Here is a 16,498-nt window from a genome sequence, read left to right on the forward strand (position 1 = left end):
AAAGGTACATTTTTGCCATTGCTTTGTACCACAGAGATGTGTTTAACAGCAATGTGCCTCATGCCTACGGATTGCACAGTGACCACACAGATGAAAGTGAGTGTATATTTAGTAGCACGGCTTTAGTGGGGATTTGAACTTACATAGGCCTCCATTCACTCTCAGTAAGCCATGGCAACAAATCCACACATTTGAGAAGCTGGAGCCATCAAATGTTGGGCGTTTGTGCTTGATAAATTACTTAAAGCGGTGTCAACAGATTTCTTGGTGATTAATGGTCTAATTGTTTCAGCATCTTTTCACATTTTGTCTACTCCCAAATGTTGCTGTGTGAGCCTTGGACCCTTAAATCACTTAAAGCCCCTGTAGAATCCAGAGTAAACCCTCTACATGGTATGTGAAGAAGCAGGCTAGACCAATTGAGTCTTCACAAAGAACCATTCATACATGGCTACATATTTACAGTTTTCTTCTCCAGCATACCTCAGTTGCACTGATGTTTTGAAACTTGGTGTCCTTTTAAGCTACATTCACAATACTGTGTTTTCATTTAAAAACGCATATCTTTGCTGCATTTATGCCAGTACTCCTGCGTTTCCGAGCCCCTAAAACGAAGACATTTTGAAACACTGCTGAAACCTTTTAAGCTTGAAAACTCCGGGGTTGCGTTGTAGTCTGGAAGTGCAGAAATGGTGACCTTTGAAACGTCAACGCACATCAGTCAGTCTTATCAGTTAGGTCATCTAGCATACCTTTCAGTAACGGTTCCACCTCGTCGTTGGTCCAAGCAAAAAAATCCCTGGTCTTACTTTTATATACTGTATATTCAACTTCTACATCCATGATTATCAACCACAGAGTAACGTTAGACAATCTGCTTCCTGTTTACATCGGCACTCGCGTGCCCAGTGTATGTGAATGAATAGTCATGTGATAGGCAATATCAGTGTGTTAATATGGACGTAGAACATTTATGATATGGAGCCTAAACGCTTGTGTGGATGGAGATAATTTTTTGTTTTAAAAAGCTGTTTAAAAATGCAAAGGTAGTAGTGTGGATGTAGCCTCAAGGCCCAGGCACACAGAGCCGATAATCAGCCGTTGGACAGTCTGGCAAGGTCCGTGACTTGAGTCTGTTCGGTGTGTTCCGCGCCGTCGTCCGTCGGCCTTCATTTTGGCCGATTTTTGACATGTATAATCGGCGGGGCGGGCACTGCCACCAGTCAGACTCAAATGACCCATCTGATTGGTAGAGTGCTAACCCGGAAACGGGGAGCGGAATGAGCGTGACTAGAGTCTCTCAAAATCTGACGACAATCTTTTAAACTGACCTTTGTTGATCTGAAATGAAGACAGATTCAGCACCTGCATGGTCTATTTCTCGCTTAAAATGTTTTCAGAAACACGTTTCGGTGAACTATTTTAGTACAATATGAGATTGTATTCTGAACGAGCCGCCGTCTGTCTTTGAATTTCCGGAGAAACAAGACCCATGTGACGCGTTCGTCCAATCAGCTGCCGGTTTTCATTTTTGGGCGGCAGTACAAAGTTACGGAGACGTATTACGGCTCGGTGTGTTCCGAGGCACTTTTTTGACCAATTTGGGGAGACTGATCAGCCCAACTACATTTTCTGCCGACGTTTGTCCGTCGGCTCTGTGTGTCCACACCTTTAGACGCCGCTTTGTCCACATGCCCAATGTTTTTAGAATTTTGGGGTGATACCTAAGTGCCAATTTGGTCTTTCTTTTTTCCCCTTCTTTCCTCCCTCATTCCGTCCTCACTCTTAGTCAGTTGCTTCACTGCAGGAGAAAATCTCCCCCTCCATTTTCTCCTGTCCAAGGTAGATAACAAGCCCAGCCTTTTCCAGCTCTCTCTCTCTCTCTCTCTCTCTCTCTCTCTCTCTCTCTTTTCAAGTGAAGATGCCATATGGTTGTGGGCGCTGAGCTTGTTTGGGGTGCTGGGTGGAGGAGGAGTGGAGGCCTAAGGGCTGCTTCCTTCCTGTACTGTTTCTTCTTTCTCCTGCTGTTTTTCATCCCTCCCTCCTTCCCTCCTAAATTAGGTCAGTATGAGGGAGTAATCACAGTGACCTAGAGCTCATATTTCCTCTCCAGGTGATTTTTTTTTTTTCTTCTTTCTGTTGTATAGCTTGGCCATCATCCCTGTATTTTTCCTCATTGCCCCCATCCTCCCCCTTTTGTGTTGTTGTTACCTGGCTCTGCTCTTCCTTTTGACTAAGATAGGGGGGGAAAAACTGCAGGCTGACTCCCTACTCAAGGCAGAGGAGTCTGGAGAATAATGTTTTAATGATTTTCTTTTTGGACTGCTCAGTTTTACCGCATCACTGCCAAAACAAGCATTCCAGGAGCACAGCGCAGTGTGGGATGTGATCCTAATCAGAAACACAGTGGAAAACTCAACTTTACCACTCCAGTCTACCTTCCCCCTACGAGTCATATAACATGCCAGTTTTTCTTTTATGACTGAGCCCAATCACAGTGGCGATAGACAAGAGAGACGAGTTAGGGCACTGTTAAGGCTCACTTTAACAAACATCATGACATTGTGAATACATTGCCTACATCTTAACATGTTGTCCCCTCAACAGTTTATTCTACAGTTGACTTAAACGTAAAATATGTAATTTTCTCTATTGCTAAAGCAATAGCAAAAGAGGCAGTTTTGTGATGTTGTGAAGTAGCGTGGGATCAGGGGAGTTGTTGTGTTTAACAACATTGCTGTCATTGCAGTCAGCTTCTCCCAGTTAGGATTCCTTCAGTGTTCATTGTTCCGGAGGTTTTTACCAGAATTATCCGCAGAGGTATCCTCGTCTCCAAAACAAATGGGCCAGTTGATTAAAATTGGTAAAAAAATAAAGCGGTCTCAACTTCAAAATCTGTGTTTTTCCGATGCTGTTCAGCTCATTGGCAGAGGGGCTGTGAGCTGAGCTGCCGCTTACATTTGCTCAGCTTGTTTCTTTGATAACTTAAGATCAAGACGTCCGATGATTACAATCCTTTATCCGGTTAAAATAAATAGAAGAAAAGATCTAAAAAGTGTATTTAAAATGTGGCTTAGAACTGGATAAAAGGTCAATTTATGGCCACTTCTGGCAGACAACCACCATGCTGACGCATGTGCAAAGGGGATTTGACGCCATTGACAGGCGACCAAATGTAATGGAATAAAATTATAGATTTCTCTTGGTTTTAACATGGTTGGAAACATTTGGGATAATGTAAGTACACAACTCGATACAATTTACAACATAGGTCTAGTCTAGTTTTTTATAGATATTTTAATGTGGAAATGTTACATATTATACCTTTTTAAGTCATCATGGTGATATCCAAGTCATTTGATTTTTTTTACCAAATTTCTACAAAAAAATTCAATGGACAAATGAATGTGCTTCCATTAGCTGCTGTTTTGCAGAAAGTATAAAGAGGGCACAAAAAGGTTACATAATCAAGAGTGCCACAGCTGTCACAGTAACCTTTGATACAGGATGATGTTACCCATTAAATGTGGCATGTGTTTGTTTCATCTCGTTATCCATAAACAATTTCGACCTCAGCCAAGCACCATACTTCAGAACGTTTGTATGACAAAATAATCTCAACTGAAAAGTCCACCTACTCAGTTTTTTGGAGCTTTCCACTGCATTTCAGGGTCTTCACCAGTGAATGGAGCTGGTTTAGGTATCCTCGCTTATTGATGACGTGATAACAAGTGGTTGGGGCGTAGTAGGGGTTCAAGGATGGTCCTAAAACGTTTTATTGAATTTCTGGCGTTGAAAATCACAGTAGCTTAGTGTAAATATTGTACAATGTGTACTGTTCATTAGTATTTGTTTGTATTTTTGTAAATATGTATTTCAGTTCCAAGCCTATTTATCCTATTTACTTAAAACATTCTGTTATTTATTTAGAACATTTTACACACCACACAAAATATAACCTCTCCCTTTCCCCTCCAAACCCATCCCTACAACCTATATATATATATATATATATATATATATATATATATATATATAAAAATAACCTTGCATTTGTATCTTATTCTATTTTAGCCTGTTTTATTTTCATTACCGTTTTTAATTGCTCTATAATGTTTATGTAAACCACTTTGAATTGCCTTGTCGCTGAAATGTGCTATAAAATATCAAGTTGCCTTGCCCTTCAGCCTCAGCCAGCCAGTCAGTCAGCCACCAGGGCATGATGAACACCGTTGTGCCTGTCTGTCTCGGAAGTGTAAAGTTAACTGCACCGCGATCTCGCCATTATATTATATTGCAAACGCTGTCTGCGTGAAATTTAGGAAACTGTTGCGACCGCTTTACTTGCACTGCTGTGACTCATTGTGACTTAGAGGCGACCTAGTCTCGCGCCGTCTGCGCCGCACCTCTGCGTGTGTGTGCCAGAGCTAAGCCCCGCTCACTGTGAAACATGCAGAGAGGACAGAGATGCTCGCGCTTGATTTAACGTCAATCTGTCCTCCGTAGCACCGATTACAGTTTAAAAAGCTGTTGGCTGACTGACTTTGATTCCTTGAACATAAATAAATTATCCTTCAGTCTCCTCTGTTTGCTGAGTCAGCAAACCTCAGAAGAAATTTGATTCGGCACTTTTTTATCCATTTAGGATGCCAAGATCAGATTTTGTCTAAACTTCTCCAATGAGAACCTGATTTAATCCTGTCTTCCTATCACTGTTGCCGCTGTGATTGACAGTGACACTGGTCGAAATGTACTCAATTTGTGACATGAAAAGTACGGGAAACTGCTGTGGAATATCATATACCTGAAGCCAGGTGTATGACAGTATGTGTATGGCCCACTATAACCTTTGCCTCTGTCTTGCTCTGTGTTTTGTAGGTGGCATTGTTGGGGATAGACATTTGTGGTGCATTTGTGGACCGCCTGGGAGAGCGGTTCAAAACATACCTGGCCACAGGTGAGATATCTAACCTATACCCACCCTAAATTTCCTTTAGGTTATGCTCTCTTTACAGTTAAACTTGTTCATGAAATGTTTGTATTTGTTCTTAAACCAAGCTTGCTCACAAATAACTTTTAAAGGGATTTGTCAATTTTTTCTTGCTTCTGAAATGCTGAAGTAAAAACAACTTTACGGTGCACACATACTTTTTATGTTTTGTGGAAAATTCCTTAACAAACCTGCACCTGTATAAACCCGTTATCAGACATTATATAGCCAACACATGCTTACTGTTATAATTTAGTTTGTCATTCCTTACAAAAGAGATTATAAGAATGTCTTTCTTTGTTCAGTTCATCAGGCTCAAAGGTAAATGCTGCTACATTCATCCTTCCATTGTCTTAAGCAGTAAGTCCTAATAAATGGCAGTAATCGCTACTATTTCCCAAATTGTACTCAACAACACTGTTCTGTGAATGAAGTGTAATGGTTTCTGTATTGTTGTATAGACTCTTCAGCATTTTGACCTTCCATTTAGTCACTCACTTCCACTTTGTGGTTCCTCAGAGACAGACTGAGAGCACTACTTTAAAGCCTGGCACCACCCTCTTTCTACTATATATCATTTAGGCTCGTATTTGTCTGCCATGCTGTAGCTCGGCCTATTACACCCCAAAACTACACCTCACATTCATATGACCTCATGCACTGAATCTTGTATCAGATGTCATGCTCTGTGTGTGATGTCAGCGCCAGCCCTTGTGTGTGCCTGCTGAAGGTGTCACCAGCTGTCTTTGTTAACCAGGCTGGCTCTTGTCACCAACAAACAGAATCAGTCCTGCAGTGCAGCTCTGGGATGACTGGACCTGTCACACAGTGCAATGTCTGCCATCACACGCACAGAGAAATCTCGCTTACTGTCTAGGATGGTGCCTTAGTCTGGCTCTATGTATACGTGTGTGTAATGGAAGTGTGTGTGTTGCAGATTGATGGTAAAAACCTCTCTCTGAGCCACTGCTGGCTCTGGAATCTCCCTTTTCTCCATCTGACTTCCATCTCTTCTTCCCTGTATTCTCTCTCTCCTTCCCCCTGCACCCAGCCACCCTCCACACACACACACACACACTCAGAGCGGAGGAAGATGAGATCATTGAGACTGAGTGATAGTATTGATCTACAGGACGGACTCAGGGCTGCTATACTGTATGTATGTTTGTGTGTGCGCTTTGTTACTGCACTTTTGGCCATCTTGCAAAGTAACTCCCAGATGTGAAGTGAGAATGGAAGTGGAACTTACAGGTCACACAAGGCTGTATTTGGACCTTCTTGTTGCAATGTGACAGATAAAATGACATGATTGGCCCAGCAGCTGTGTGCCAGTTTGTTCGTCTTGTTGAAAACAAAATGAGTCAATTTGCCTGTGTGTGTGTGTGTTCATGCTTACTACAGCAGATGACGTTGTGTGCAACAATGTCCCCCTGTCATTTCTTCTGTTTGAGAGTATTGTCCTTGTTGCCAAGGCAACCAGCTGTTTTGGTAACATAATGCGCGCGCACACACACACACACACACACACACACACACACACACACACACACACACACACACACACACACAGAGCACGGGAAATGGACAGATGACATCACTCCCCATGCTGAAGTTTCAGACTAGGAATGTAGGTAGGAGTGTGTGTGTTTTATGAATGTAGGCTCATGTCACCCTGTGGGTATTAGTTTCTCATTGAGTGAATGTTAACGGGAGATTGTGAGTTTTTTGTAACTCAGAAATTTTAAAGTTTTCCATTTGATGGTCAGACAGAGAAAGATTCACCAGATTTGGCATTTTGTCTGTTTGAACAGGATTTTCAGCTGCAAAGTTTTGGCGCGTTAGTGAGCATTTATGAAAGCAGGACTGTGTATATGGGATTGACTCAAAAATTATAATAAAGAAACATGTCAGCCAGTGCAACGTTTTGGCTCATTGATGCGTTTTTAATATTTTTCGGACAACAAGGGAAGTCTATCGCACAGAGGAATAAGATATATCAGGCTTTGCCTATTTAGAAAAATCTTTTATAGGAACAAATCATTGTTGATTTTAGGTCTTTTCATGGGATGTGTTGATAACAAGAAAAATATTTGACATTCCCAGGATCTCCTTTTTTAAATGATCTCTTCACTGAAGATTATTTATTCATATTGTCAACCACAAATGGTCTAAAGATACAAATCTGTCAAGTAGCTGTTCATCTGATATTAAAGCTGAAATACACCACAAGCTGAGGGCCCTCCTGTTCACTCTGTTCCACATTTCATAGAGGATTAGAGTAACCATCTGAAACATTTGTGTAGTTGAGTGAATGCCAGCATTTAAATGCTCTTACTCCTAATTCTGTACATTGTGGCTCACTGTATTACATAGGCCGTGCTACTGGTGCAGTTGTGTTCGAGAAAGTGGAACTGACACAAGAGCATTTGATGATCTTGACATTATTTTTAGTCACGGTCCATTTCTCATTTCCTGTCGTTTCTTCCCCTCGTCTTATCGGAGCCTTGGTGTCAATGGTGGTATTGCTTAAGCTTTAACATTACAATGTCTTTCGCTGTCACCCACAGACTAAGGGTGGAACGGTTCACAAAATTCTCAATTCATATCACGGTTTTTGGTTCAGTACGTTGTTTTTTTTGTTTTTTTAACAGGTGCATTTCCAATTTCAAAATGCCTTCATTTATTTATTTGGCAAAAAAAGTTTGCCTTTACATAATTCTCTAAACACTTCTTAATTTTCAAATCTTTATTAACATAATAGGTTTTCTAATTAGTGCTAACAAAAATGCAACTTTATTTATTTTTTTATAAAAATAAATGTCCACATTATAGACATCAACAACGTGAAGCATAAGCTCAGTCAGCACTAGACTTTTTTTTTTTTTTTTTTTAAATATAACATTATCCTATAACATGTCAGTTCTTAACGGAACAAATGGTTTTTCACTTGAAATTAAAGTGGAGTATTTTAAATACAATGAAAGGAATATGACTGGATTCTTATCAAAAGGAGAAGTGCCACTGTTATTAAAAATAAAATAAAATGCATCAAGTACAGCATAACCCGAACACACAATGTAAACTGTTTTCAAAACAGCACTGCTCTGTTCATTCTATTTTCATGTTCCTCTGCAAGACCAATACAGTTCAGGATTTACTGTGCCGCTGAAATGTCGGCGCATAGTTAAGCGGCTCAAGTAACGTTACTTTAATCATATGGTAAAACCCTGCATCCTCCACAACTGCATATCTTACACTATAAACCCGCCCAGTGCTTTAGTTACGGATTGGTTTGTCCTGTCTAAATCTGCATGCAGAGGCTGTTTAAATGCTGCAGGGAGAAGGAGTTGCTTCTTCATACCCGACTCTCCTCCTTGCACTGTCAACGGCACACTGGCGTGATGTCTCGGTAAATGTGCCCTCATATTGGAATTATTGCTGCTAGCATAAGCAACACGCGTTGCACAGTGCTTGCACACAGTCGCTGCTATATCCACCACTTTTCCCCCCCGTCATTTACAGGTAACACTAAAACCGTAATGCTCTCATACAGCAGACAGAGACTGACTGACAGCTGCACTCAGCCCCTCATCCGTGCTAACTGCGGTTTCACTAAGGCGCAAGGCCCCCCCCAATAACTTTAATTAAAGTTTTTTTTCTGCACTGGCCTTTTTGATTGAAATCTGTGAGGCTAAAATGAACTGAACAAATACACACATGCCATGAACCGTGACTACCTGACCTAATGGTTCAGATTTTTTACTTAAACTGTTCCCTCCATACCACAGACTATAACTAATGACACACACATCTTTGTATATTTATGTATTTTAAAAGCATACCACTTGGGGGCAGTCTTCATTGTCATGGTTTTTTATGGTTTCCTAATCCAGTAGAGGCTCTGTCATGTGTGGCCTCAACTGCAGTTTTCATACATCGACTCTCATCGTTATCTCTCTCTCTCTCTCTCTCTCTCTCTCTCTCTCTCTCTCCATTTGTCCATCTCTTTTTCTGTCTGTAGTTTTGCCAGCTTTGGTGGACAGGCTGGGTGATGGGAAGGACCAGGTCAGGGAGAACAGCCAAGCTGTCATCCTTCGCTGTATGGAGCAGACTGCCTCGCCCATGGTGAGAAACACACACACACACAAAAATGTCAGCCTCAGGACCAGACAAAGCCTCTTGTTATAAACGTCGTATAAATAGTGATTGAAACCAGGATATCAGACAAATTAATTTTTTGAGTGATTGATTTCTAGCATCACATGTAACATGACAGATATCAGAATAATAGGTTTTCGTCACACAAAGATCTTGATCCCTAAAATGGTTTCAGGACTGTTGTGTTTCAAGTTCAGGCACTGAGTGTAGATGATATGAAAGGTTGCAATGTGAAAAACGGTGTTGTATTGTGTGTCTGGTATTATGTTAAAAGAGTCAGTAGGCAGGAACCTTTAGATCAATTGTAGTTATTCCAAAGAATGCACGATCAAGACAGAGACAGCAGACAAATTACAGCCACCTCCACATTAATAGAGATTCACTCCAGCTGAGAGGTGCACTTTGTCATTTGGGCTCCCTCACCTGGGAATTAAAGGAATTACACAGGCTGCATCTCCACTCTGCTTTGGGTTATCTACACACAGCACACATGCGCATCGCCACAGATTGTAACCTCCTCTGCACTCTGTAATCTGCTCAAACCCCTGATGAGCTGTTTGGCAGAACCTTCTTTTTCTCGTTCCTACTGACACTGTCTTTCTCTCGCACTCCCATTTTCTGTCTCTCCTTCGTCCAGTATGTTTGGGAAAAGCTACTTCCTGGTTTTAAACACAAGAACTTCCGCAGTCGAGAAGGAATTTGCCTCTGTCTCAGTGCCACGCTCAGCACGTAAGTAGCTTCCCCCTCTTCATCTGTATCACTTTCAGGGTGAAATGTGAAAGAATACATTGTAAATTGTAAAGCTATTAAATGTACGCATATTTTATCTCATCTTGTGGGCAGAAGGTCATACGTTAGTCCATACAGTATATCTAATTGTACTTACTTTAGACAAACTCATTGATTTCCTATCTATATACATGTATATCTATTTTCAGTTATTGATGTTCACACACAGAGGGGTCAATTTATTCCTATGTGTTTTTATTACTATCTCTGTTAGCATGCCCCGTTTAGTTTGTTCAAGAAACCCACACAGTCTCTGTATCCAGGGTTAATCTTCTTAACTGTTTGTGTGACTCTGTGGAGCTGACACACGTGCTGCGAATGGCACCACCACTTTTGTCATGTGGCGTTAACAACCTTAAAGGATACATGTCGGCCAGCTGTTGCTTTTAAAGAGATTTAAAAATCTGTTCTCTAATCACTCCGGCCTCAACTCTTGCATGGTCTCATGGTCAGCTGTCCGGCCTGATGGATTTGAATGGGACTGACTGTATCTTACTACTATGTTCCGAGGAAAATATGCTGGCCCGTTTAAATGAAAATGGACCAATTGAAATTGGCTTGTTTGTTAAACTAGACAACATTTTCTCACAACGTATTCAGTTCTTTCAATACATCATGACTTGCAAATGGTCAATATTAATGTCACATGGTTAGCTGCTTTTTTTTCTCGTATGTTTTTTGGGCTGTGTACGGCCTTTTGACTTCATTTTCATTGTATTCTATACACATTTTTATGTCTTCTGCTTATTCCTAAATTAATTGGTTTGTTCTCATCTCCTCCAATTAGCTATTAGAGGATTTCTGCTCTTGTAGAATGCCACACAGTCAGGGATTGTAGCGACACAGCTGTCATAGTTACTCTGCATTTTGCAAGATCATTAAACAAATAGACTTAAGACTAAACGGATGCTTTTTAGCCTCACCTTCTTTGACAGCAGCTTGAAGGCAGTTCAGATCTGTGCAGGTTGTAACTTACTGTATTTGTCCTCCTTCGGGTTACCACACAGCTAATCTGGGCCGTTAGAATGGCAGTGCTAATTTTAGCATCTTTTTGCTAATAGATTTTGACACTGTTGTGCTTAATGCTAAGCTGCTACTGATAGTAAAGCTAAAGTATTTACTGGGCCTACACAAGTAAGGTATCCATTAAGCCTGAGTAGACTGAGAACATTGCACAGAAATGGTCTGTTTCTGTTTGTTTTTTTTCTCCATGTTTTATATTGTTATTGCTGTGTGTAGGTCATATAGCTCCAGATATTACAGTAACTGAAAAAACTGCCAGCCATTTACTAATCACTAGCATCTTCATCAGTTTTGGTAACCCCTTTTCCTTGTCTTTTCATGGCTCTCTCTCTCTCAGGTATGGAGCCCAGACATTGAGCCTCAGTAAACTAGTTCCTCATCTCTGCTCTCTGACTGGAGACCAGAACCCACAGGTAAGTGACACTCCGCTTTAGCAATATGATACATCATCAACATTTCTACGTATCTGTTTATACTGTAATTTCTGTGTGTTTGAGTGAGTAGGTAGAGGTCCTATGTTTTTCCCCTGTATTAGTCTGTAGCTATTCTAAGCTTGTGGTTTAGCTCTCAACATCCAGAGTGTGTTGGCAGGCATCGTAAGGCATCTCTGTGATTATTACTGTTATTAGTGAGGAGATGTGGTCTGTAGAGTCCCCCCACCCAGCTTCACTGCTGAATCATAAGCAACCATTAACCCACACAACAACACTAGCTGAATGTGTGTGAGAGAGAGCGGGATAGAGAGAGGTTGGTTTTAATCTCCTGTGGAGTTGCACCCCAAAGCTGAAATCTGCTCCTATCGTCCACCCAATGATTATCTACCCACATACTGTCCCAACCAATCAAAATCCTCAACAGGCCCGCCCACCCCTCAGTTGCAGAAAATCTCTTTAACAGCACCCCACTACCAAATCACAACATAACTAACAAATCAGATATTTCCCATTAGGGGGATAAGTAATTTGTTTTTTAATGTGTTTACGTTTGCAATCCTTAGTGTGTGTAACCCCAGACAGTGGGGTGTAATCTGTATGGAATTATTAAGAAAGTTGACCATAATCGTAACAAACACACCGTTTTACATTGTGTGTTGTGTTTGTGTGTTGTCTGTGTTAAATTGGTTAATGTCTGCTGTCTATAGGTACGTGAGGCCTCCATAGCAGCATTGGTTGATGTTTATCGTCACATTGGAGAGAGGGTCCGAGCAGACCTGGCAAAGAGAGGACTGCCTGCTGCACGGTGAGTTATTTTCTGTGTGTCAGTTATTGATAAGCTCTGTGAGCACTGGTTATATCTTTATTTGTATGTTGGGGTGTGTGCCTCCTCTGCACAGTAGGGGATTAAAGTTTGTGTGGAGGGCCTGTGGGTCCCGTGGCCTTGGCACTCAGTCTGTCCCAGGCCACGCCATGCACCACTCTGCCCTTCACACATACAGAGGCACTTTCATCCAGAGCACAATGCTGACTGACTGGTGGAGGAGGCAGATGGGATACAAAGGAATTGGGTGGAGTAACAAAGAAAAATTGGAGAAAGTGTGTGTGTGTGTGTGTGTTCATGTCATCTGTAGAGGTCCATTTCGTCCTTTGGTCGTCCTGGTTACATGTGCTGGGTTGAGGTTTATTCTAAGCACACAGTGACCCCCTCTCCCTCTTTCTCCCTTGTGATCTGAGCAGCAGCCAGTGTTGTGTGCTGACTGCTCAGTATGAGTCTTGCGTCTGTGAATGCTGGCCGTGGCCATGTGTCATGTGTTGCGCATATTGAGCCTGTCTCCAGTGTAAACACGCTGTCTGTATATGTGGGATTTATACAGACTGGTGTGTCTGTTATGTGTGGAGGTCTGACAGATGCAAAGATTTAAGTTCTTCTGTAGATGTAGTGTTTTGTTACAGTATTCACTATAAATATTGGAGCACTGATATGAAGGTAAAGTGGAGGTTGTGTGTGCCTGAGTGTGTTTGTGTTAGTATATGGTTGCAGAGTGGAATGCAGGGCTGTAGCCAGAGTCTTGCTGACCAGATCACATATCAACTCTGTAGGGCTTGCATCAGATAATGGAGCGAAGGGGAGTGTAGAAGGCCGAGAATAAGATGTAAAAAGAGCGTTAATGAAATTAGAAAGGCTCCTTCCGTTTTTATAAAATATCGCAATCCACACAGAGATGCGCATGTCACCCCGGCACCAGGGCTTCATTTGAGCCGGAACACGGCGGAACATGTTCCAGCACCTCCGACATTGGATCCGGCACCTCCTGTGTCACTATGAAAAATGAATTGCCTAAATGAAAAAAATAAATTACTGTTTGTGTGGTGTTCAATGTTGTTATCTGTCTTGTTAGTCTTTATTCCCCATTGAAGTTCCACAAAAATCTTGTATTTGCATTTTTGATGAGGTGAATTTTCAGGGTAAGACAGAGGGGAGGCACTTCAAGTGACACATGCGCTTGTGCTGGTTGAGATTGTGGTTAGCCTCGTTTCACTCAGGGGAAAAATGTCAAAAAGACAACAAAGTTTGCTTAACTTTTTTTAAATATGCTGGCCAGTCGGATCCTAAACAAGCAAAAATCGTTTCTGCCGATCAAGAATGTGGAGATCACAGTGGACACAGCAGTAGTACGCCTACCATTAATGCTGCTAATGCACCCGTCGTTAGCGGGGATGATAATGACCCACACGGGGATGAAGATGACAACGAGACGGCTGATGGGCACTTTGGATCTGCGAGAGATTGTGATGGCGAAGAAGCAGGTACATTTGTCAGGGACACTCAAACTGGGCAAATCTGAACGGACGCTAAGTTTACAGAGAGAGAAAAAAAGTTATCCCTGGCTTACAATGGACAAAACTGGACTGGGCTGTCCATTGTACCCATGCAGTGCATGTTCTGAAATTAAAATAAACATTGCCCTGATATACACACAGCGTTGTTTAGGTTTTTATTTAGTCAGAGAAGCTACGTAGGCCATGTAATTTCTTTTTTTTGTTCCGTTACCTCCAACCCCCGTTTTGAGTCGCCGGATTCTCTCCCCCCCCACCACCACCTTCCAATTAGTATTTGGTGTATTTTTGGCATTAAAAAAGGATTTTTCTGGCCTTGCGGGGGTTCCCATTGTATAATTATAGAGGAAACGCTGTACAAGCAAACCATTGCAGAAATGAAATGCAGGTTGTTCTGTCTGTAGGCTCCTGAATTGTATAGCCTGGTAATAAAGGTTAAAATATATAGTTTACAAACTGTCAGTTGAATGTTAGGAATTGTGTTACACCAAATTAGTTTCATCCCTAAAGGGGTCCCAGACTTTTAACAGGATTTGAATATTGTTTAATTTCATCATTCAGGTCAGTTAATCTGGTCAGCGTTCAGCACTACACACTGTATATGTGCACTTTACTGTATGTTAGTCAGTGTCAGATGAGATCACTCATTCTACAGTGAACCTAATAACCCCTCTCAGATGGACAGTGACACCGGTTAAACCTGCTTTTGGCAGTCGGTCCAAATGGGTCAGCGAGATTCCTCTGACCTGGCTGTTTGACCCAGCTCCTCCTGTTCTGCATTGAATGCGGCACAGACACACTACCTTGTGTGCATTTCTGTCACAGATGGCAGTTTTATTGATCAGAATTGTTATTTAAGTTTAAACATAATTTAAGAAATTACTCTAAACTAGGCCTGTAACAATTCCAAATTTTGCTGGACAATTGTCTCAGAAATAATTGCGATTAACAATATAATTGTCTCTTTTAGTAAAATATTTTTTGAATTTATTTACTACTTTCTCAAACAAATTAAGGCTTAAATGAATCCCAGGATACATATATTTTTATTTATATATATATATATATATATAAACGGTTAGCTATGTGACGCAGATACGCAGGTTCACAGCCTACGAAGTTAACCACACCTCCTTATTATCATTTATATATCATACATTTTTTTTGCTTAAATGAACAAAAAAAATTAAAAGAACATTTATTCCCGTCAATAAAAAAAAACGAAGCATTAAAAAAAGAGTGATTCATTTCTCTGGCTTTAGACGGCTACAGCCCTGGATGTTTGGAGTTGCTATGACAACAAGTGACAGTTGCCACTAGCACAGTTCGACCAATAATCACTTGGCTATATAATTACAATGTGGCACATCTAAACAAAACCAACAATTACCGTCAACATTCATACCCATTAGGACCTTAGCTAAAGTTAGTAAACAAGTGTAGTACAAGTTATGTACAGATTAGAAAAATGAAATCGCAAATCCTCGTGAACCGACATTAGCATAATGCTAATGAATGACAGCCATTTTCCGCTACAGCGTCGTCATTTACGGTAACGTGACTAATTAAACAAAGCACCCTAGTAGATTAAACACCACAGACGCACTAACATACATTACTTACAACACATGTAATCGATGGATTTTTAACGTTTGAAAGCCGACTGGACTTGCTGCGGGCGGGGCGTCCTCTGGTAGGAATCCATAGTATCATAGGCTAGTTTACGTTAGCTAACGTTGCTGTTAGGTAACGACTAGTACGACTGGTATTGCAAACGCGTTTGATGAATCCAAACCATATTGTGACCGATCTCATTAAAAATGCTCTAATGCTTCAATTGCGGTTATACAAAATAACCACGGTTATGTAAAATAATTGCGGTTAGACAGTTGTTATTGTTACAGGCCTAACGTTACTCTAAACTAACTACTTTAGCTACTCTATAGAAGTATTTATCTAACATACTGTAAATGTGTGTACCGGTATTTCTAAGGTCTAGCAGTGATTTGTATGGAAGTACTGTCCCTGTACTGAGTCCCTGTTAAGAGTAACAACATGGGATTAACCTGTGACAACAGTCTCCTATTAGTTGGTCAAATGCTGCTTGAATTTCTTGTTGGAAAAGGAAATGAGCTACCTAAAAGGTGTAAATCATCTGGAGTTGAGGTGACCTTTCTTCAATGACAGTCAATCTGTGTCCAGCACAGATTGAGAGCTCAGTGTAAAAGGTGCAGCAATGTGAAGAGGGGATCCTGGATGTAAAGAGGGAGGTGGGTGTAAAAAAACGGGAATACAAGGGAGCCAAGTGGAAAGTGGGGTGAAAAGAGAGATGTAGAGGGGGAGGAGCAGCCTTGCAAGCTGTACAGCCCCCCCCCCCCCTCTGACGAGTGTGTATGTGTTAGTGTCTGGGAGGGAGGTTATGTAAAGGGGAACTGAATCTCTTCGCACCCGGTCACACACTGGCCTATTTGTCTCTCGCTCAACACACACAAATGCGCACACACATACATGCAAAGACCCTGTCTGAGATTTAACTCTTTGTACCACTGGGGAGATTTCTCAGTGGGTGTGTGGGCTCATCAGCATACAGTATAGTATGTATGTGTGACAGTAGGTGGTGCTTTGTCGTATGCCATCAGCATGCTTTTTTTTTTTCCTGTTTGGCTCCTCTCTCTCTCTCTCTCTCTCTCTCTCTCTCACTCTCACTCTCACTCCCTCCCTCCCTCCATCCTCCTGTCTTCCTCCCTCCTTCTCGGAGCCACTG

General features: G+C 41.4%; 1 protein-coding gene across 10 annotated transcripts in view; it reads left to right on the forward strand.

Annotated features, from left to right (window-relative positions):
* clasp2 (cytoplasmic linker associated protein 2) overlaps positions 1-16,498 on the forward strand; it is a 64,077-nt gene that overhangs the window by 3,904 nt on the left and 43,675 nt on the right. For 9 of the 10 annotated variants that reach the window (XM_078268510.1, XM_078268512.1, XM_078268511.1 and 6 more), the window contains exons 2-6: positions 4,879-4,957; positions 9,012-9,115; positions 9,786-9,877; positions 11,298-11,373; positions 12,102-12,199. In XM_078268510.1, the coding sequence (XP_078124636.1) occupies positions 4,879-4,957; positions 9,012-9,115; positions 9,786-9,877; positions 11,298-11,373; positions 12,102-12,199 (449 nt within the window). Of the gene's footprint in view, positions 1-4,878; positions 4,958-9,011; positions 9,116-9,785; positions 9,878-11,297; positions 11,374-12,101; positions 12,200-16,498 lie in introns of those variants that run through there. The other variant, XM_078268520.1, reaches the window with a different exon arrangement.

This window comes from Sander vitreus, chromosome 14 (assembly GCF_031162955.1).
Source record: "Sander vitreus isolate 19-12246 chromosome 14, sanVit1, whole genome shotgun sequence".
Lineage (NCBI taxonomy): Eukaryota > Metazoa > Chordata > Actinopteri > Perciformes > Percidae > Sander > Sander vitreus.